The following is a 23,839-nucleotide window of genomic DNA, read 5'->3' on the forward strand; positions in this document are numbered from 1 at the left end:
GACATCTGATCCTGGCTTTCATTGCCTAGTTGAGAGCATCTTTTTTACAGCTTACCACTGCAGCTGTTCAGACATTGCAATAGAGCTGCACTGCTGCATCTTATCAGCTCTCCATCAGGACCCAGGTGGAGTGCACTCCAAGGACAGGCCAACACAACAGCACTGGTGGATGTCATCTGTCAAGAGCCTGTGGAGCAGGCTGCTGTATCCTCCTTACATGGTAGGAGTTGATCTCCTGGAGGGTAGAGAGGCTTTGCAGAGGGACCTCGACAGGCTGGAGAGATGGGCAGAATTCAACGGCATGACATTTAACACATCCAAGTGCCAGGTTCTGCACATTGGCCACAACAACCCCATGCAGAGCTATAGGCTGGGGTCAGAGTGGCTGGAGAGCAGCCAGGTAGAGAGGGACCTGGGGGTACTGGTCAATGGTAGGCTGAACATGAGCCTGCAGTGTGCCCAGGCAGCCAAGAGGGCCAATGGCATCCTAGCCCGCATCAAGAACACTGTGGCCAGCAGGAGCAGGGAGGTCATTCTGCCCCTGTACACTGCATTGGTTAGGCTGCACCTCAAGTACAGTGTCCAGTTCTGGGGCCATTAGTTTAGGAAGGATGTTGACTTGATGGAACGAGTCCAGAGAAGGGCAATGAAGTTGGTGAGGGGCTTGGAACACAAGCCCTATGAGGAGAGACTGAGGGAGCTGTGATTGCTTAGCCTGGAGAGGAGGAGACTCAGGGGTGACCTTATTGCTCTCTACAACTACCTGAAGGGAGGTTGTAGACAGGCGGAGGTTGGTCTCTTCTCCCAGGCAGCCAGTACCAGAACAAGAGGACACAGTCTCAGGCTGCACCAGGGGAGGTTTAGGCTGGAGGTTAGGAAGAAGTTCTATACAGAGAGAGTGATTGCCCATTGGAATGGGCTGCCTGGGGAGGTGGTGGAGTCACTATCATTGGAGGCGTTCAGGAGGAGACTTGATGGGGTGCTTGGTGCCATGGGTTAGTTGCTCAGGTGGGTTGGATTGGTTGATGGGTTGACACGATGATCTTGAAGGTCTCTTCCAACCTGGTTTAGTCTATTATTCTATTATTTTGGATGAGTCCTGTATCGCAATGGGATTCTTAACCGACAGCTCCTAGAGTCACTTGATGAAAAAGTCCATGGGGATTATGTGTCTTGAATACTTTCTGCCCTGTCCTCATTTCCACCATCAGGCATTTTTGCAGGTACTAAACTCCAATTTGACTTGTAGCTAGTGACAGAATATCTGGCTAGTAAGTTGCAAGTGTGTGTTAAAGCTGTTCTCAATCATCACTAGCCCCCTGGCTACAGGTTTAGTTACATGAAGTGCACTCTTTACGCGCAGGCTCACTTGAGTTAAATCCTCTTTTAGTTGCTAGGCATAATTTAGTGCCTAGGTCATAAAGCCCAACAATTTCAGCTATTCCTTAATATCCTATACCATAGTGAATTAATTCAGTTAAAGGGATGAAATACTAAGCAATGCTGGACATCAGCAGGAGCTGTTGGGCTGACAGCACAGTAACTTTCTTCTGAAACACTGGTGTTCAAAGGTAGTCAACAGGCATTCAGAGGCTGCTTCACATAGGTATTCTCCCTGCTGAAACGAGAGGCAGGAAAATTCCATAGCTGAAGATTTTCCTTGGGCTGGAGAGATTGCTGAGGAAAGAGATTGTGACCCTTAATGCAGAGCAGTCATGGCTTAGCTAGCAGCATGTAGAAGAAGTCCTTGGGAATTCCAGAACCCTGAGGGGCAAGGAAAGGACCACTTGCTCGAATTTGTTAACTTTCACATGGCTCAAGGGTTCTTTTTAATAAATAGCACAACCACAACATCTGCATTTCTGGATTAAACACTGCTTAAAGGTTAAGTGTAAACAAAAGGAAAGCCCAACAGCTGTTGCTGCTCGGGCACTGGAAGTGTGGGCAGAGCTGCTCTTCAGGCCGCCTCCCTCTACCCAGCTGTTCCACTCCCAGCTCTGACCAACACAAGTGGAAGTGAAAGCACTATGCTCACAGCGGCAGCAAAGGCTCTGCTGGTTACCAGCACTAGGATTCCATCACATGTTTTTCCAAACTTACCAAGGTAACAGCTCAAGCATTCCTTTCATTGTCTAACCCTTTGCACCTAGGTTTCCCATGTTCAGTCTCAGGTTCTGACAGTGTTGAAATATAATTTTTTTGCCTTTTTAGAAAAAAATAGATAAATAGGAGTTTCAGTCTGATTCCAAACCTCAAAATTGATTGATTGCTTGGTTTCCAAACCTCAACCTCCTCAAAACACCAGTAGTCAATTCCTATGTGTGAAAGGTTCTGCAAGCCAGCACAGGTGAAGAGAGAGCTCAGCCCTCTCAAACACAAAAAGAAGGCAGGAGGTACAAGGTACCCAGAACAGAGACACTGCCTGAGCATGCAGGAAGAGAGTTAGGTGGAACTAGAAAAGGATATGAAAAAGCAGTAAAGAAGCTTCTCTAAATACCTTAGCAGTAAAAGGAAAGGTAAGAAAATTATGGTCCCACTCCTCAGAGGGGTAGAGGAACTAGAGACAGGCCATGGAAAAGCCCAAGGGACTCCCATTTTTTGCCTCATTTTCACTGGCAAAGTCTGCCCTGAGACCTCTAATGTCCCTAGACCTACTAACAGTCCATGGGAGTGAAGAACCACAGGAAGATGGAGTTACAGATCATTTAACCCAATTGGCTGTATCGAGTCACTGCACTGGCAAGCCTGCACTGAGGAAGCTAGCAGAGATCACTACAAGATTGCTGTCATTTCTGAGAGGACTTGGGAAACTGGGAGAGGTTCCTGACAAGTGGGACAAGGCAAATATCTCAGGTGTCTTCAAATAGAAGGGTTTAAGGAGTCACACACCAGTCAGCTTCACTGTAGCCCACAGAAAACCGAAGGAGCAAATACTCCCAGAAGACATTTTCAGACATGGAGGTGATTTGGAGCAGACAGCTAGATCTAGCAGAAATAAAAGCCATACCTGGATCAAGCTGACTGAGACAGCTGCCTGAATTAATAAAGAGGGCAGCAATGGATTTCAGAAGGCTCGTGACATTATCTCCCATAATTTCCTTTCAACTAACAAATAACTGAGATATACAAGGTAGGCAGAAAGCCATCTGCACCACCTGCTTCAAAGAGTTAGGATCTGTGGCACAAAATCCAGCTAGTGGCCATTTACTTGTGGCAGTGCTCACAGATCAATAATGGGGCACATACAATTTAGAGTGTTCACTAACAGGCTAGGTACAGGGATAGAGTGTGCTCCAGCCTGTCTGCAGATGACACCAAGGCTGGGAAAGCTGTTGGTACACTGCAGGGCAGGGCTGCTATCCAGAAGGACAGGCAGGATATATGGGCTGACAGGAACCTCATAAGTTCAAGGCAAACACAAAGTCCTGCACCTGGGGTGGAGTCATACCATACAACACTACAGGCTGGGACCAGGCTACTTTAGAAAGTAGCTTTGCAGAAAAGGAAACAGGTTCCCAGGAGATTACAAGCTGAAGTGAGTCAGCAGCATGCCTCTGCAGGATAGGCTGTATTAACAAGAGGAGAACCAGCAATGTGGAAGAAAGATTCTTTTGGGTATTCAGCACTTGTGAGACGACAGCCAGAATGTTGGGTGACATTCTGCACTTCCCAGGGAAAGAAACACACTGGTACACTGGGTTGAGTCTAGCAGAGGGCTGCCAACCTGCCAAGGTACTCTGAGAGAAGCACCAGGGACTTAGAGAGGAAAACTAGAGAAATGAATTTATTTCAGACTAAAAGAGAGGAAAGGCAGGGGGGAGAAAGGGAGTGATAGTTGTGATCCTGCTGCTGTCTTCAGTTACCTAATGGCTAAGCATAGCTGCAATGCAACCAGACCCTTCTCAGAAGAGCACAGTGGCTGGACAAAAGGCAACAGACAAGTTGCAACACAGGAAATACAAATTGGCTCTAAGAAATGTCCTTTTTTGTTGGTCATGAGGGCAGTCAAATGCTGCAACAGGTGCTAAGAGGGGTTGTGGAATCTCCATCCTTGGGAATAGCCAAAAATTACTTGACAGCCCTGAGTACTCTGATCCCATTGGACCTGCTTAGAGCAGGAGGTTGGACTAGATGATCTAGAAATCTCTCCCAGTCAGCAACAGTGTTGTTACACACTACAGCTTCCAAGAGTTGGAAAGCAACAGGGTAGTTATTGACATTCTGTAGCCATTGCTGTACCCTAAGATACACATAAGCTATTTCGATACATGAATCCTTGCTCCCTTGACTACCAGAGTGTAGGCCTGAGGGTTTTAACAGCACTTGTTTCCATGTTTGCTTTTTGGTTTAAAAAATACACAAAAACTACCCTTACTAAAACACAAACTGAACTTACATCTTGCATTGTCCACAGAGAAGCAAACATGATTAGATCCTAAATGCAGTCTGTGAAGCTCAGTCTAGCACTACTGGCTGGTCATCTCCACCCGCCTGAAGCTTCATCTTCTTTGCTTTTAAGTTAGAACTACTGTTAGGCCGTTTATGTTCCTGTGACTTCTTCACCACTGAATCCTGGACAGTCTTTGAAACAGTCTGAGAATCTGAATTTGAAGACTGAGATGGTTTGTCCTGTAAAATAAAACCAATTCCATTAAAATTGTAAGCCTTCCATCTTTTTTAGTGTCCTCACCCAAGAAGGAGGATACTTATGAGGTCTATTTTAAATCCTGTTGATTGCATTACTATAAAAAAAAGACCAAAACATGCTGAGCAGCTATCAAGCTATTAAAATAAACTAGAATAGAAAACATAGCTACATAGCAAGCCAGGACAGAGATAAATACCTTGTAAACACTTTTCTTCTTGGCTACCCCTTCCATAGTCACGACGTGAGCCTCGTTTTTCAACAGACTTGCCTTTGGTCCTATCTTAAGGTAGGATATTGTAGCAAATGCTGTGAAGCTGAAGTCTTCTCTGCATAAATGAAATCAGTGATACAAGTGAAGGCTGGAGACAAAGACAGGCTAGATCATGCAGGGGGAAAACAGGACACATTAACCCTTCTGATGGATATTCCAAACAACAGCTTGATTCAGCCTTAGCTGTTCATACGGGTAGTTAACATCCAAGGGCTCTGGTCAACACTTCACACAGCTCATAGATTCATAGAATGTTTTCATAGAATGTTGTGTTTGAAGGCACCTTAAAGATCATCTAGTTCCAACGCCCCTGCCAGAGGCAGGGACACCTTCCCCTAGACCAGGTTGATCGAGAAAAGCCAGAGCACACGCTCCACAGGCAGCCAGTGTACAAGAGCAGCACTGTTGCTATTTTCAGAATGCCTTGTTAGAATTTCAGAGTACCACCTTCCACAGGACCCAGCCTGTCTTTATTTAAAATAAACCAAACCAGGTTGGAAGAGACCTTCAAGATCATCGTGTCCAACCCATCAACCAATCCAACCCACCCAAACAACTAACCCATGGCACCAAGTACCCCGTCAAGTCTCCAATACCCCATCAAGTCTCCAAGGCTTCCTAAGGCTTCATCCAGGCAACCTCGTTTGCTTTGCTTCCCCATGGCCAAGGAGACTCCATATAAAAAGCAAACTTCTCCAAAATGAAGCCTGCTGCAGATTTAAAGGTTTAACCTGAACACAGAAGAGCCCAACTTTTTTTCAACTGCAAGAGATGCAGCATCTCTTAACTTCTGTTTTACCATTTTGAAGTAGAAATATAATAGCATTTTGGGGGGAAAAAAAGATCAAAAATACACCTGAAATAGGTACAGAATATATCCATTAATACTACACAGAAGTAGCACAAGAATAAAGAAAAATTACTACTAGGTGTTAAAAAAAGGTAAAAAGGAATCATCTTACATACTTCAGATACTGCTGCAGCAGTAAATGGGCAACAATTCTCTCCAGCTCCTCTCGAGGGTGCTTTGGTGGAGTCACTTCAGCCACTCTGAGTTTTGCTACACCTTTCCCAGACCATGCGTCAATTAATTTCAGTGGGGTAAGTTTCTCACTCATGTTTTCAGCTTGCTCAAGTATCTTGATGAGATCCCTGCAGTATCCTGTTATATCCTTTTTCTCACATGCTACAAACAGAAGTGAAGTAATATTTACACAGCAAGTTATTTTATAGTGATTTTGATAGCATTCAGATATACATTAGAATCATAGAATGGTTTGGGCTGGAAAGGACCTCCAAAAGTCATCTAGTCCAACCTCCCTACAGTCAAGCAGGGCATCCTCCACTTATCAGGCTGCCCAGAGCCCTGCTGAGTCACCTTGAATATCTCCAGGGATGGGGCCTCGACTACTTCCCCGGGTAACCTGTTCCAGTGTTGCATTACCCTCGTAGTATAGAGCTTGTTCCTAACATCCAATCTAAATCTATTCTTCTCCAGTTTGAAACAATTGCTCCTTGTCCTATCACTGCAGGCCTTTGTAAACAGTCTCCTTATTTTATTGGGGAAAGACTGAAGAGCAAAGAAAAATTGAAGAATATAAGCAAGACATTTCTTCTCTCAAAACACAGACCAAATGAGACAGAAAAAAGGTATTAATTTCATTAGACAAATTAGCTTTGTCATGAATAATTATTTCAAGTACTAACCCATCCATATAGTACATAATGATGATGCTGCTGGTGCATGATCAGATCGTGGCACAGCATTACACCAACTGCCTCCTTCAACAGTAAGAATTAAGTACTTAAAAATCTACCACTGCTGCTTGGTTTCTTCAGACTCTCTTTACATATCAAAGAATGGAATAGGAATAGACCAGGTTGGAAGAGACCTTTGAGATCATCGAGTCCAACCTATCATCCCACACTATCTAATCAACCAAACCATGGCAACAAACACCCCATCCAGTCTCTTCCTAAACACCTCCAGTGATGATGACTCCACCACCTCCCTGGGCAGCACATTCCAATGGCCAGTCACTCTTTCCATGAAGAAATTCTTCCTAAGATCCAGCCTAAACCTCCCCTGACACAGCTTAAGACTGTGTCCTCTTGTTCTGTCACAGGTTGCCTGGGAGAAGAGACCAACCCCCACCTGGCCACAACCTCCCTTCAGGTAGTTGTGAACAGCAATAAGGTCTCCCCAGAGCCTCCTCTTCTCTAGACTAAGCAACCCCAGCTCCCTCAGCCTCTCCTCATAGGACCTGTGCTCCAAACCCCTCCCCAGCTTTGTTGCCCTTCTCTGGACACGCACCAGCAACTCAACATCTTTCCTAAACTGAGAGGCCCAGAACTGGACACAGGACTCAAGGTGTGGCCTAACCAGTGCTGAGTACAGGGGCAGAATGACCTCCCTGCTCACCACACTATTCCTGATACAGACCAGAGCCTGGATGTACAACAGTTTGGCATGTAGAGAGCAAGAGGCTTCTTCACAAAACAAAGCTTTCACATCCAAAGAAACCCTGAAACAAAACTCAACAGATACCATAACTTTTTCAAATCAGGTGGACAACCTTTCTCTTGATACACCTTCACTTTCAGAAACAGGTGAATGAGCCCTAAAAGATATCAAACTGTTTGGCCCCAGGCAAAAAGCCAAACCAGAAAGTATCCTGCTAAACATCCTGAACTTGGCAACACTAAGCCACTGAAAATTGACATTCATTAAAGAAATGTGTACCTTGGAAACAGCTAATATTACAAGCATAGTTCACAGTTTGTCCAAAGTAGGTTATTTCTTTAAGCTAACCTTCTGCATGTTCCCTGTCCTTGGTTACAAAACCATGTACTTACAGTTCTCTCTACAGCAGTTATCACACATTTTGTTGCAGTTGGCAGAGTCCCACACTTCATCAAAATGCTGGGCTATGAGGACCCGGCGACATCTGAAAGAGCACAGAGGGACTGTAGAACATCACTCGATACATTGCTGTTAAAAATCATCCAAGTGGCAAAAAGAAAGTCCCTTGGGTCAGCTCAGGTCTCAAAACAAGCACAGAGAACTAGCTCAGAAAAAAATAAATCACGAAACAAGTACTGTCCCATGGTATTCTCTGTCAGTTATGCTAGCAGCAGGAGCTTGTAGCTGTCAGTAAACACTTCTGCAGGAACAGTCTGGTTAAAGCAGAAAAATCAACAGGAATCTGCAGTTTCAATAGGAAGAATCACAGAATGCATTGCCTTGGAAGGCACCTCTAAAGGTCATCTAATCCACCCCTCCCTGCACTAAGCATGGACATCCTCAACTCAATCAGCTTGCTCAGAGCCTCATCAAGCCTAACCTTGAATGTCTCTAGGGATGGGGCCTATACCACCTTCCTAGGTATCCTGTTCCAATGTTCACAGAACCTTAGAGGTTGGAAGGGATCTCAAAAGATCATCCAGTCCAACCCCCCTGCCAGAGCAGGGTCACCTACAGTAGGTCACACAGGAACATATCCAGGAAGGTTTGGAATTTCCCCAAAGACGACAACTCCATAACCTCTCCGGGCAGCCTGCTCCAGAGCTCTGTCACCCTCACAGTGAAAAAGTTTTTCTTTATGTTCACATAGAACCTCCTTTAATCCAGCTTGCACCCATTGCCCCTTGTCCTATCATTGGACATCACTGAGAAGAGCCAGGCTCCATTCTCCTGACACTTGCCCTTCATATCTTGATAAACATGAATGAGGTCACCCCCTCAGTCTCCTCCAGGCTAAAGAGACCCAGCTCCCTCAGCCTTTCCACTCCTCTGAACATCTTTGTGGTTCTGGGCTGCACTCTCTCAAGCAGTTCCCTGAGGTCCTTCTTGAACTGGGGCCCAGAACTGGACACAATATTCCAGACATGGCCCCACCAGAGCAGAGTAAAGGGGGGAGAAGAACCTCTGTTGACCTACTAACCAGACCACTGCTAACCCACCCTAGAAGCCACCACCCTCACAATGAGGAATTTCTTCCTAATGTCTAATCTAAATCTACCCTTCTCTAGTTCAAAACTCATATGAATGTGAGCTAATTCTTAGACTGAGGCCAAAATAAGGCTGTACTGAATGCATAATTTGTCCACAACTTCTTTTCCATGAAGTATTTGAAATAGCTCAGTGCAGTGTGGATTCTTGTATGGCCATTAAACATTGGTACCTCAGAGTGAGGCCCAAAGCATTCCAGCTCTGCTCTAAAAGGGATTTGAAATCCAAACAGTGTTTTGTTGCCATTTTACCCCAGCACAGAACTTCCTACTGAAGCAGGCAAGCAACACATTAACACTCAGCTGTGTGCAGGAATACACAAACCCACCAACTCCACATTTGACTGTTCCACCAGTCGTGTTTCTATAGTGTACTGGGTGGCTTTGCTTTGGTGTTGTCTTGTTGAGTTTTGCATTTGAAAAGACACCCCCTAAGGAAAACAATCTACAAAAAGTAACCTATTTGAAAACTAAGCAATAAAGCCACCACAGTAACTTACTTGGTCATATTCTGGCAGTAAGACACCATATCATACAGCTTCTCTTGCCCTACATTTTCCATCACTACCATTGAGCTGATTCTGAATATATCTCCAAAACCATAATACAAAATGCAGTCAGCTTTTTGGTCATCTCTACCTGTAATGCATTGAAGTGAACAAAAAAAACATACAGACTTTAAGCAGAGCATTTTCTGGTATTATCTACATGAACTTCTGCAGCCCCTATATAGAGTGGGCATGACTGTAACAAAACAGATTTAGAACAATCTTCTCACAAGTACAGAATCAAGCACACTGAAAATATTATGCAACAAAGATTTTGCCTCTTTTACCAACTAAAATCAAATTAATGTCCTACTGGAATTCAGAGATAAATCATCCTAACAGTCCTTGGAAAACCCTAGCCAAATACATGTTCAAGGGCAGATCCTGTGTGATTAAAAGACACTATAAGCTTCAAATACCTTATTAGGTATTAATGGAAACAAATGAAGAGAGTTTGGTATAATTTAACAAACTGGTCTGTTTAAAACCAGCTGTGCCTTCTGTATCTTAACTTAGATCATCTCTTCCTTCCCATTGCCCATCTCTCCAAATGCTATATTAATGGGTTCCTCTTGTTGTTTACCATACCCAGAAACAGAAAAGGCCTAAAACCCCTAAACTTTTTACAAAGTTTAACGTAAGAGAAAGGAACTAACTTCACTTGGATGGGCAGTCAAGGGGGAAAAGGAAGGTTTCATAAGGCAAGTAGTGCGTGCAAGCAAATGAGCAACAGTGTTTAATTAATCCCTCCCCAGTAGAATCTCATTTAAATCAAGTTATGAAAAAGAAACAAAGGCTTACTTTAATCACACCAAGCTGATAAACATTGTGAAACAATTATTTCAGCACCTACACAGCCCTTGTATTGCCACTTCCAACATCTATGCCTCCTGTTAGCTCCAGCACTATCTAAAGTAACCAGGTTCTCATGTAGGCAGATGCAAATTCCCATAAACTTTGATGACTTTTGTGTTTCTTAGGCCAGCACTAAGGCAAATTTCTATCACACAAGCACAGTTAAAATCTGAACTCATTGCCCCTTGGGGTCCCTAAAAAGCTTTCCTCCACATAGATGCAACTATTTGAAAAAGTAATCATGCTCAAGGTCAAAAAACCCCAAACCACCGAAACCCATTTTTGCTCAGCCATATCAGCTACTTGGTGGTGTTACACATTCATCAATCCTTACAATTTCCTGCTCCAGACTCCCCATCTTACTTGTATTTATGCAGCCACTGAAATTCATGCAGTGATTAGACATCACCTAGAAGCAATCTGAGCGAATCACACATCCCAGCTGCTATGCAAAGAAAAACCTCCTACCCTTTCTGTAACATATATCAAATCAATGTCAAGTAATGGAATTATTCTGGCAAGCCACAGATGTCACAAAAATCAAGTAACTTAATGAACTGATGCTCAGTTACTCTTTGCTACACTGCAGTACAGAAGCCTGAGATCATAAATGTAATTTCTACTTGTTTTAAGGCCCCTTTCCAGAAGCAGGGTGGCATGAATCAATTTGGAACTTGTCATGAAGACAAGACACTTTGTACACCTGGCTGAAACTGAAGTATAAATGTATTGATTTAACAGATGTAGGAAATGGCTTTTGCAAAGTCACCATTTACATTACCTGCACGACCACTCTCTTGGTAGTAGTTCTCCATTGATTTGCTCATAGAATGATGAATTACAAACCTCACATCAGGTTTATCAATTCCCATGCCAAATGCAACAGTTGCCACTACAACCTGAAAAAGAAAGAAAATAAAGATTAAGAAACCATCAGTGTATCAAAGCACAGTTTAAATGAGATGCAAGTCTATGAGGAGAGGAAATTTAGACTAGATATTAAGAAGAAATTATTTACAGTGAGGGTGGTGAGACACTGGAACAGGCTGCCCAGAGAGGTTGTGAATGACCCCTCCCTGGAGGTGTTCAGTGCCAGGTTGGATGGGGCCTTCAGCAACCTGGCTTAGTGGAAGGTGTCCCTTGTCCACGGCAGGGGGGTTGGAACTGGATGATCTTTAAGGTCCCTCCCAACCTAAACCATTGTATGAATCTACTAAAAGTATCTACTTAACCTGGATTTGATTTGCTGCCCATCCTTTATGAACTTTTGTCTTGTATTTAGCATCCATGTTTGCATGGTAAGTCCCTGCCTTGATTCCCAGTTTCTGCAAACTCACAGTAACTTGTTCAGAATCCTTCTGGGAAAAACAGTACACAATTCCTGCACAAAAGTGGAAGATGAGATGCTTTATTATAATGTCTTTAAAAAAATAAACAAACAACCACCAAACAATCCCCACTGCTTAAAAATAAATAAATAAAACACAGTATACAATCTTTGTGTCTATTCAGTCTGCAGTACTGGTAACCATGAAGGGATTTTCAATTACCAACTTTGACTTGTAGGCCAAAGAGAAAACATGATCATGGAAATATTCTATTAATGTTCAAGGAGAGCAATGGTTATTAATGCCTATCTAAAGAGGTGCTGTTCCTTATGACATCTCACCTTAGGTTCCAGATAAATCTGCTTTTTGTCTGGGTAGGGTGGGCTAAATCAAAGATTACACACACAAAGCCACAGGATGTGTGATCATTTCAGCACCGTCTGTACTCGGGAGTTGTGCATCAAGGCCACCAAGATCCACAGCAGAAACAGGGCCAGACTGCTGCTCCAGAAAATTGGGTTCTGTGGCCTTTGCAATATGGTTCTGATCTTTGTTTGCACTGCACCATGCACTGAATGCACAAAGTCCAGTTTCTACAGTTCTGTTTTCATCACAAAAATGCAGTTCAACCCACCAGACTCCATTCTGGGCAATAAATAACACGAGTCTTATGATCAAACATGAAAAAAGTTCTACACATAGATACCAACTGACATATACATGATGTCCTGCATTAGGAATAGTGTGGCCAGCAGGAGCAGGAAGGTCATTCTGCCCCTGTACTCAGCACTGGTTACCTTAAGTACTGTGTCCAGTTCCAGGCCCCTCAATTTAAGAAGAACATTGAGGCTCTCGAACATGTCTAGAGAAGGGCAACAAGGCTGGTGAGGGGTTTGGAGCCCAAGCCCCATGAGGAGAGGCAAAGGGAGCTGGGATTGTTTAACCTGGAGAAGAGGAGGCTCAGGGCAGACCTTATTGCTCTCTACAACTACATGAAAAGAGGTTGTAGCCAGGTGGGGCTTGCTCTCTTTTCCCAGGCAACGAACACCAGAACAAGAGGACACAGTCTCGAGCTGTGTCAGGGGAACTTTTGGCTTGAGGCGAGGAGAAAGCTCTTCACAGAGAGTTGTTGGTCATTGGAATGGGCTGCCCAGGGAGGTGGTGGAGTCACCATCCCTGGAGGTGTTCAAAAAGGGATTGGATGTGGCACTTGAAGCTATGGTTTAGTAGTCATTAGGTGTTGGGTGACAGGTTGGACTTTATGATCTTTGAGGTCTTTTCTAACCTTATTGATTCTATGTAAGAAGCTTTTTTTTTGGAGCCTTGTTTTAACAGTCTTAAAAAGTGCTATTTTATTCTTTTCTGGGTGAACATTGTTCTATATACATGAACATTGTATCATATCACAATACATTACAGTAAACTGTAAAGACATTTAAACACTGATGAATTAAAAGAAATGAAACTCAAGGTACAGCTCTTACTAAATTTTATTCCTTCTAATGCTGGATGTCCATGTATGGTGAAGGTAGAATTTCGCTGCAAATTTCAGGATCACTGGAAACCATCTCTGTAACACTGAAGATTGAAAATAACATGCCCTTCTTAATTTGTTTTTTTCTTACCTGAGAGCCCTTTGTATCTGCCATTAATGATCTTAACTATGTCCTCAATGAAATCTTCGTTATTTGAAGGCTTGTGTCGAACCTCAAAAATATAATAAACACAAGCTGGAGAGTTCAAGCGAACACACAGTCTGTCAGACAATCTTTCTTCCAGTACAATAAACACAACCACTCTACCATTTAACCAGAATTACTAGATTCTTTTTGAGTAGCCCAGTTACATCTCAAAAGCCTGTTGAAAGAGAATTGCACAGGTCTTCCCATAAAGAACAATAAAAGAACCTGCAGTCAAACTGAAAATACAGGACAACACAATCATTCACAACTTTCTGCAATCATGACATACTTTCCAATAATTTGGAAGCAGTCTGAACCTGTTACCTACTTCTCCCTTGTACACAGTCCTACCTGCTAAGCCTTGCTCACAAAGACAGAACTAGCCAAGTTTCTCTGCAGATGACAAGTTCAGCAAGATGGAGTCATGAAAGAACACCACTATTCAGCTGAGAAACTACTCCTTAAAATGCATAATTCAAAAATCTACTCTAGGTTTCATCAACTGTAACTTACAGAAGATAAGATGAATGCAGTGCAGTCAAACAGGTACTAACACATACCTCATAGTAAAGATTGGGCCGGTTGAAAGACGCAGTGAAGGTAATGCACTTCTGAACATGCAAAATTTTCTGAGCATCCTTTAAAACATGATTTGTAGCAGTTGCTGTCAATCCAATCAAGGGAGCATTAGGAAACTGTCTTTTCAAGATACCAAGAGACTTGTAGTCTAAGCAAGAAAACAAAAAGGAGAAAGAAAAAGGTGTTTCATACCATAGCTCCAAAGTTAGAAGATATTAATGTAGATAGCATTCAGTGGGGTAATACTGCAATTAGTATTATTACTGATCAATTTAGTACAGAACCAATTGATAGATTGAAATCAAAAAGGAGAAAGAAAAAGGTTTCTCATACCAGAGTTCCAAGGTTAGAAGATATTAATGAGATAGCAATCAATGGGGTAATACTGCAATAAATGTTATTACTGATCGATTTACTGCAGAACTGATTGATACATTGAAATCAAGTATTTATCAAAATAGATGCTTTCTCTTCTAACTGAATTATACACAAGTAGCCACAATTCAGAGTTCTTTAAAAGTTAGAAAAATACAAGCAGCGTGGCAATAACCAACATTCAGGTTCTTCTGCAAGGCCATTTTTACAAACAGCTGCTCAATAAACACAGCTCTGCTAATAAAGCAGCAACGTGGAATTGGGATATATAGACCAGACTGTACTAAGGGAATATTTTAAAGGCTCAGTGCTGCTTTAGCACAGGAATGCAGCCAGAGGCATTCAACTTTGCCTGTTTAACTGGCATGGCTCTTTGCTCAGACACTGTTTTTAACAAAACTGCAAAGGTTGAAAGGTTGACTTCAGAGTTACCATTCCTTCCAATCAGGTTTTCTCTCAAAGGCAAAGAAAAACTAAGTAACAGTTACAGCTGACAAAATAGGAAACAAACTGAAGCACACTTCATTTCCCTGCAAATCCAGGGCATTTGTTTCAACTTGCTTAAGAAGCTATTAAGAACATTTTGTAAATTCACAAGATATGTTTATCTCTGTCACCCAGAGCGTCAGAGAGCAGTGTACAGAGTGATACTTTTTCATGCAGTGGTAGATTAAAGATGACTGTGTTGTCCATATTACAGATGGTGACCAAAAACTTTTGGTTTATTAAGCTTCCATTAAACTGATAGAGGAGTTTTTTTTCATAACATTGACAGTAAAATCTATGTAGAACTCACCCTCATTTGCATAAGCTTAGCTCCTGGAGAAGGGTACAGCAATTTGGGAACAAACCTTAAAGTCCTTGAGCTACCACAGGTATTTGCCGTACACCAAGTATTTACTTAACACATGAAGAAAGCAACTAGCTTTATCTCAGGCCTAACTCATGATTTATTGATGCCTGAATAACACTGTAAGGTGAATTTCTAAGGAGCATACCAGGCCTGAAGTCATGGCCCCATTGGCTACAGCAATGGACCTCGTCGACAGCAATGCGAGCGAGATGCCCGGCTTGGTAAGCTTTCTCTAGCTTTGACATGAACATTTTGCTCTTTGCAATCTTCTCCGGGGTCACATAAATGAGCTTCAGCTGTGAATTTCTGGCTAGCATTTCGGTATGAACCCATTTCACGTGCTCCTGTTCAACACAAAAGGAGAAATCAGGGGCTGACAAACTAGGACAACAAACTGAAGTTGCTTAGCACGAAGATTCTTATGACGTTATTAATGAAGTCATAAAGGCAATTAACAGAGACTGACAGACTGTCCTACAGTATTTACCACTACTATAACTTGTTGCAGGAGATCATTATCTGTAAAATTGTTAATTTTAATACTTGCAAAATCTGTCACAGAACCTTGAAAAAACAAGTATTTGTCTTTGCTTCATCACATGACATCACTATTTTCCCAACCAACTACAAAGTACCAAACATGCCTGTGTTACTCCAAGTACACACAATTATAGTCTTCAATACTGAGTTTTCAAAGCACTCTCTCTCAAAGACAGCTCCAAGTTTGGCACCTTGTATCAAGTCTAGGCCTAATCTTTCAAATCCAGTGTCATGTGCAAGTTAATGACCACAGCCTTCTGGTAGTCAGCAAAATGTATTTCATTGTAAAAAAACAATTGACCAATAACAGACTGGGAAATAAGTTGCTTCTTGGCCTCTGGATCAAACAGCTTACCATCCTAAAGTAAGACAGATACTTTCATGTAAAAGCCTGCACTGCTCAACATGCTACTTCTTTAAAATCTCCAAATTGAGTAAAAACCCACAACACACACCAGCCAAAAGGTACTTCACATCACCTAAATAGCCCCATTAAATCTACTTAATTCCATGAAAGGTGTGGTTCACCTGTGATCTTCTCATTAGAAGGAGAATGTGAGATACTTATTCCCATTATCCGTATGGCATCAGCTGTTACAGCTACTTCATTTAGTATTCATACATAACATACACAGAGGCATGAGGCCAGCACGTACACCACAAAAACCATTGACAGTTAAACATACCTTGCTGCTTGAGGCATTTAATAAAGCTGCAGAAATGCCAAGCTGTTCCAAAACCATGAGCTGATCTTCCATAAGTGATATCAAAGGACATATCACAAGTGTGAAACCTGTAACAATCAATCATTGTACAAACTGAACAGTTCAGATGTCACAAATGTCTCCTCTAATACTTTTTACTAATGCAACAGACCTGTTCTGCAAGAACTGCAAAACTTGAGCTTGAACTTCATACACAGTAGCAGATTCCTCTCCATAGCTAATAAATGAGTACTATGTCACACAGGGATACATATTCTGGGATTCGCCTCTGTGTCATGAAGTCATGAGGCGCTCATTTACCACACAATTAAGCAATGCCAGGAATCAGTCATTGTAAAGAAGTAAACTTCCATGTAATTTGATGGGTTATTAGGAAAAAAAAAGTAACTAAAACTGAGTATTTAGTTCTAAAAATCAGTAAGTCTCTAACACTCTGAAGCTAAAACCTGAGAGTGGACAGACAAACAGCAGACACACATACTTCAGTAATTTCCAGTTTATATTGAATTAAAAGGCAAAGAAAAATATATTGACAAACCTTAAAAAAAGTTCTTTCATATTGAAAGGAACCTAGATAAATTAGCTAAATCTCAATCACACCTCAAAGGCACATCTATTTTAAGGCTGCTATTGCATCTTCAGAGGAAATAAGAGAGTAAAGCACATATTTTCAGTAAATCTTTCTCTCATATCTTTGCCCTTTTTCCCCATACTGTAATACTAGGCACCAATGTAGTGTTAATTCTCCAAGTAACTGTATAAAGGAGAAAATAAATCTAATTGCTTATATATGACTTTTTCTTCCCTTACATGCCATCAGAACAGACAGCTGGTAACTGATAGCAAAGGCTCTTTCCACCACCTGTAGGCATGACAAGAAATATATCCTTCCCTGCCATTGCAGCATTTACTGTTTCAAGTTGCAAGGACCTAAACTTCTGGAGTTTAAATTTGCCCTGCAATGCAGTTGTTATCTTCTCATACCATGGAAAGTCTGTAAAGGGAAAAAAGAAAAAACCCACAACACATTTCATAACCAAGTTAAAATGTAAGAAGGAAGGGTAATTTACACATACAGTAACTAAATGTAGAAGCAACACAGATTTAGATCTGGGACAGTGTCCAAAGATTCAATAATGCCTCACAAAAAAGCAACACACAACCTGAGTCTGTCTCAATTAATCTGAAATGAAACTAATGTCTCAACTAATAGGAAATGTAAATACAATCCACCTCCAGACTACAGGCTCTTATTGCACAGAAATGTTCACTAATGTTGAATGCTTCAAATGCTAATGATCAAGTTAAATGATTAGTACAAAATCAAATGGAAGTGACAAGCCTACCCTGAAAATAAAAAAATCCCAGACACTGAGCCCTACAACAGTCTCATTACTAAGTTGCCCAAATACTTCCCTCCCACAGTGTGATGAGGTCAGGGCTACCATTTTTCTCCATGTATTCTAAAGATAATAAGCATTTAGTTTCAAAAAGGAGGGGGGAGTTGAATCTTCTCCAAAGTAATGACTGCAACATGCCTATAATCCTTTTTTTCTTCTATTAAGAGCCAAAATCTGCATTATATAAAGAGATAATACTGAGAAAATTAAGTATCAGATGCATCAGGAAGCATACTAAGCATTTTTGTATTATTAAAATGAAGAAAAACTGTGGGAACTCAATACTGCAACACCACATGCAACGCAGCAGTTAACTTTGGGACTTGAGGCGACATTGCTTCCCAGTTTAGAGATCACAGCCAAGATCCCAGGCTCTCTGAAACCAAGAAAAGCCTCCCACTAACTTCAGTGAATTTGCATCAAGAAAAGAATAAAAATAGTTAGAACAAGCCATTCTTGTGCTAATTCTGCTCAGGAGAACTCAGATTAGTGTTTAGGAATGTTCAGGGAGTGAAGTACAAGCATTACCCTATGTAACTAAGATGGCAGGCCACCCAGCAGAACAAAATGAATTAGGAAAATATCATTATCCAGATCAAAATCAATACAAATAAATTTTCCCCCTACTGAATTAGTTCTAGGTTAGAATATTTGACTTTTACTCTGCAAACCTTTCTTATTCCATGCCTCAGGAGAAGTTTCGGTGTCTTTACTTCCACTTGCTTCCGAGTCTCCTGAGGATTGCTTTATCAGACTTTGTACCCTCAGCTTCTTTTGAATGAGTTCTTGCTGTTTATCCACAAGCTCCTGAATCTGCATCTCCACTGCCTGCAGCTCATTTTCAATGGAAACCAGAACCTCCTCTAGCACTGAAGAGAAAAACAAGTTGAAGGCAGAATAAAGACTACAGTAAATTGCCAGTCTCAGTTTTAAAGGATACTTTATTTCATTTGCCCATTGAAAACAACAAAAAATAAGCACAAAGGATTCACAGATTTATAGAATGGTTTAGGTTGGAAGGGATCTTGAAGATCACCTAGTTCAAATCCCCCCCACCATGGCCAGGGACACCTCCCACTAAATCAGGTCACTCAAGGCCCCATCCAAACTGGCTTTAAACAACCACAGGGAGGACACATCCACATCCATAGTCCTAGCATCTCACCATCCTCACTGTAAAAAACTTCTTCCTAATATCCAGTCTAAATCTACCTTCCTCAGGTTTAAATCCATTCCCTCTCATCCTATCACTACCAGCCCTTCTAAAACATACCTTTCCAGCTTTCTTGTAGCCCCCTTCAGATACTGGAAGGCTGCTGTAAGGTCTCCCCTGAGCCTTCTCTCCTCCAGGCTGAACAGCCCCAATGGTCACAGTCTGTCCCCATAGGAGAGGATCAAGAGAAGCAGACAGTCTGACAGGCCCACTGATACAATTATAACAGCTAATATTGTATGTGCTGTGTAAAAATACTGAGCAATGCATTTCATATATTAGTGGGACGTAAAGACCCAGGTATCCTCTAAGTTGTCATCTCCAGTACAGTATGTGAAAGATCACAGTATCACAGTATAACTTAGGTTGGAAAGGGCCTCGAGGATCATCGAGTCCAACCTATCAACACAGACCCCATGACTAGACCATGGCACCAAGTGCCATGTCCAATCTCCTCTTGAACACCTCCAGGGATGGTGACTCCACCACCTCCCTGGGCAGCACATTCCAATGACAAATGACTCTCTCGGTGAAGAACTTCATCCTCACCTCGAGTCTAAACCTCCCCTGGCGCAGCTTGAGACTGTGTCCTCTTGTTCTGGTGCTGGGTGCCTGGGAGAAGAGACCAACCCCTTCCCGGCCACAACAACTCAGGTAGTTGTAGAGGGCAATGAGGTCACCCCTGAGCCTCCTCTTCTCCAGGTTAAACAACCCCAGCTCCCTCAGCCTCTCCTCATAGGGCTTGTGTTCAAGGCCTCTCACCAGCCTTGTTGCCCTTCTCTGGACACATTCAAGTGTCTCAATGTCCTTCTTAAACTGAGGGGCCCAGAACTGGACACAGTACTCAAGGTGTGGCCTAACCAAAGCAGAGCACAGGGGCACAATGACCTCCTTGCTCCTGCTGACCACACTATTCCTAATGTAGGCCAGGATGCCATTGGCCCTCTTGGCCACCTGGGCACACTGCTGGCTCATATTCAGGTGGCTGTCGATCAGCACCCCCAGATCCCTCTCTGTCTGATGAGCAACACCATTGTTGCCTGCATTGATTGACAGGTAAAAAAGCATCATAATCCATTTTCTCAAAAGCAATGCCTCTCCAGAGAAACACTTGAAATTATTTTCTTTACTGCAGCTGCATGTTAAGCAGTAAAAAACATATTGCATCTGCCCTGATATTAAGGCTGCTTTACAATGAAGATGAGCACTTCAGCCAATTCTAAGGTGAGAACAATGTGAGAACAATTTTAATAGAAAGCATTTACATGTGAGAAGCAATATTAATATCAGCAATAAAGGTCTTATGAAGATGGAAAAGGGAGCATTATCACAAAGCTACATTTCAGGCACCCTCATCTCCTTCCTATGTAGAACCAGAGGATCTGCTGAACGTCAAGGTTTGAACACAGAGGACAAAAAGCCTTTCTGAACCAGTTGTGCTTGGGGGGGAAGCAGCAAGCATTCCCCAAAAGCTAGGAGCTAGGGTTACATTAAGTTAATCTTTGGCAGGAATATGCATCTTTGTGTCCTAATACAAATCTAAGTTACAGATTGTGTTCCAAAATTCAGTCCCACATCATGCCAAGCAGGTACCACTATCTCACAGCCAGGCCAGAAACGCTCAGGGTTCTAGAAATGTCTTCCTCCCTCTCACCCCAAGAAGTAAGAGACTTTTGTCCAAGCATAACAGACATAATCTGTTCATGGAACAAAATGATATGGGAAAAGATGTGCTCACTACAAATGGCACAAAATGGAGACACTTGTCTTCCTAAATGCTGTTGCTTAGCAGGAAAGAGCTGAAGGTATCTTAAAACACAAAGTGCATTTTAATATGAAATATGAAGCATATTTTCAAATATTGAAAACCAAATAATTTCCTGGACTAACTTGCCCTTGTTTTAGTTTCAACCTAAAAGCCAAAATGTTGTGCAGTAGAAGAACTTTTCCTTCAAATCTGAAGTATAAGGTGAGCCTGCTCTAGCAGAGGGGTTTGACTAGATGATCTTCAGTGGTCCCTTTCCGATCCCTATCATTCTGTGAAGACAGACTTCATACAATTTTCCACGTACATTAAGTTAATAGAAATAACAATCAATAACATCAGGTGAGTGTGTCTGTTAGCTAAAAGATAGAAAAATACCAGTTCTGGATTACCTGCAACAGCTGACATCTTTGGAGGGTAGAGAACGTTATCCTTCGGAGGCCTTACTTAATCAGGCAGCTGTCACTAAGAATAATGAAACAAAAAGTATTTCATGAGTAATCCTTCTAAACTTAGAACAAATTCACTGCAAGAGCTTCTTCATTATTAGAAGAGGTGTTAACATAGCAGTTCGAAGTACTGGGTTAACCTCTCTATATAAATAGGTGTCTAGATAACACCACACTTTTTTGCTTTTGCAAAAGGGACAGACACCAACGCACAATCAGTTGCTAAGGCTGAGGCTCATTGGTCTTCTAAATGACCCAAGTGAATTTTGACCAAGTCACACGTTTTCTGAGAAGCATGGGTGATTCTGTCCCTCTGCTCTGCTCTCCTGAAACCCCACCTGGAGTACTGCATCCAGTTCTGGGGGCCCCAGCATAGGATGGACATTGAACTGTTGGAGCAGGTTCAGAGGAGGGCCACAAAGATGATCAGAAGGCTGGAGCACCTCCCCTGTAGGGACAGGCTGAGAGAGTTGGGGCTGTTCAGCCTGGAGAAAAGAAGGCTCTGGGGAGACCTTAGAGAAGCTTCCCAGTACATTGAGGGGGCCTACAAGAAGGCTGGGGAGGGACTTTCTAAAAGGGCTTCTAGTGAAAGGACAAGAGGGAATTAATTTATGATTGAGGAAGGCAGATGAAGACTGGAGATTACAAAAAAAAATGGCCATAAGACACTGCGCAGGTTGCCCAGGGAGGCTGTGAATGACCCCTCCCTGGAGGTGTCCAAGGCAAGGTTGATGACTCCTCAAGCAACCTGGTCTAGTGGGAGGCATACCTGCCCAGGGCGGGGAGGTTGGAATTGAATGATCCTTAAGGTCCCTTCCAAACTAAACCACTCTATGAATCTGTGATATAGCTCATTCACCTCCCCTTCTCTGCCCTCCCCCTTCCTCCCTCCCCCCCTCAATCTCTTTCAAGACTACTTTATGAACAAATCATATTATGTCTCTTAGAAAAACAGCCCCTATAACACCTAGAGGATCTTCTATGAGTAAGAAGAAATGTAGTTTGGTCCAGAGAAGTGGGATTGTTTATAAGTGAGATAAACTTAGAATTCTACTTACTGACTAATTTTTTTTGAAGCACATTCTTTGCCCTATTCTATGTTAACAATACAAAACTCAAGAATCTTTATACTCTCCCAGTCTTGTTGAATTCTGAACCCTATACTATATCCATAGGAGCCAAATCTGACAGAAGATGAAAGGAAACAAATTCAGTGGATCCTCACTATAAGCTTATTTTACCATTACAAATCTTTGAATGCATTTCTATAAATAGAAATATATATAAATATGAAAAGAGTGGGTGAAAAAATCACTGTCTTTGCCAGAAGAGGTTACAATTAAAAAGAAGTTAAAGGTCCACACAAAGAAAGAAGTGGACATAACTCAGTAGCACCCAGGTCACCCACACAATTTGAGTTACATAGTTCTGTCTTCATGACACCTGCCACTCTCCCAAGCGTATTTGTAACTATTAGCATCAACAAAGCTCAGAACAAGCAGGAACACAGAGAAAAATAACTAATTCTCTATCACTGCTGCCAACAAAGGCCCCCAATTATAATTTGATTCCTAAAAAAGAACAAAACAAAACCCACAGGAAAAAATCCTAAGAAACTACGTAAAGATGAACTCCTACCTCACAAACCACAGTGGACAAAGGGCTAGCAGAGGCATCTCGCTCATGAGACAGAGTCAGCCCACTATCAAATCAGCTAAATTCCTGTGAACTCCTCCCATTACATCCTTTCCTAAGTAGTCCAGCAGTGGGGGAAAAGGGGAAAGAGCATGCTGGCCATGCCTAAACCAGACTGATCAGTAGCCAATGTCACTTCCAACCAGCAGATTTAACTCGGCACCAGAAGCTTTTTTACGCCGCATGCTATGCAGTCTCCGAATCAAACCTCTTCTGCCCAGACTCTAAGAAGAGACGTTAATAAGGCATTATCAAACAAAGAACACTTAAAAAATTAGTGACTAAAAGCAACACTAAATGCACAAACACGGTGTGTCAGAGGTAGTCTAACTGGATATAAAATTTTCCATCTGGCCATAAAACCCTGAGAAGACACTTCATTAGGAAAGGAAAACAAGCCAAACCGACAGCAAGGATATATTTATACCGGAAGCTTCAACATCCGTCTCCTGCAAGCCGAACGCGAGCCGTGGGCAGGAAAAGCAGTGAGTGCCCGCCCCACCGAGGCGGCCGCACTCCTTGTGTGGCGGAGCCGTCACGACTTGGCAGGGGAGCGACCCGCTTGGCGGGCCGTGGGGGGAAGCGAGAAAGCACAGAAGGGAGGGTGCCGGGACCCCACGCCTGGTGCAGGAGGACGTGGCCTTAGTCCCCGCTACAACCCGTCACCCCGTCCCTCCTGTGAGGGCCAGTGCTGGTCACAACTTCCACCCTACTCACACCGGGGCCACCGGCTCCTCTCCCGATTCCGCCTCTTCCGCTACCGCCTTCCCACAGCCAATCACAAGGCGGAGACGAGCGTAGCCGTGACCACATGCAGCCGCTCTGCCCCAATCAACAGCGGCCCCGCGAGGCTCCCGTCTGCGCTACTGATCTCAGAGAAGCGGGGACTGAGACTGGCGGGG

The 23,839-nt window shown here is 42.7% G+C and overlaps 1 protein-coding gene across 3 annotated transcripts; it reads right to left on the reverse strand.

Annotated features, from left to right (window-relative positions):
- Positions 1–860: 860 nt before the first annotated feature.
- On the reverse strand, positions 861–23,699 carry RECQL (RecQ like helicase). Of its 3 annotated transcripts, none has more exons than XM_068141921.1 (15): positions 23,365–23,699; positions 21,186–21,258; positions 18,487–18,684; positions 17,230–17,409; positions 16,377–16,483; positions 15,296–15,494; positions 13,904–14,070; positions 13,287–13,368; positions 11,566–11,714; positions 11,115–11,232; positions 9,431–9,569; positions 7,776–7,867; positions 5,886–6,105; positions 4,845–4,974; positions 861–4,629 (listed from the first exon to the last, which is right to left on the reverse strand). In XM_068141921.1, the coding sequence occupies exons 2-15, from the start codon at positions 21,199–21,201 to the stop codon at positions 4,456–4,458; spliced, it is 1,971 nt and encodes a 656-aa protein (XP_067998022.1). In that variant the 5' UTR covers positions 21,202–21,258; positions 23,365–23,699; the 3' UTR covers positions 861–4,455. The 3 variants fall into 3 exon arrangements, with proteins under 3 accessions (XP_067998022.1, XP_067998023.1, XP_067998025.1); XM_068141922.1 differs by having other exon boundaries at positions 23,655–23,675; XM_068141924.1 differs by lacking the exon at positions 17,230–17,409.
- Positions 23,700–23,839: the final 140 nt, after the last annotated feature.

Source organism: Melanerpes formicivorus, unplaced genomic scaffold (genome assembly GCF_026170545.1).
Source record: "Melanerpes formicivorus ecotype bairdi unplaced genomic scaffold, bMelFor1.0.p_v2 SCAF_8, whole genome shotgun sequence".
NCBI classification, from domain to species: Eukaryota; Metazoa; Chordata; class Aves; order Piciformes; family Picidae; genus Melanerpes; species Melanerpes formicivorus.

Coding starts and splice junctions, on each gene's coding strand:
- RECQL (XM_068141921.1), bottom strand. Junction 11,233..11,565: donor GGGCAGCAAATCAAATCCAG/GTTAAGTAGATA, acceptor TTTCTTTTTCAG/GTTGTAGTGGCAACTGTTGC. Junction 4,630..4,844: donor AGAAGAAAAGTGTTTACAAG/GTATTTATCTCT, acceptor TTTATTTTACAG/GACAAACCATCTCAGTCTTC.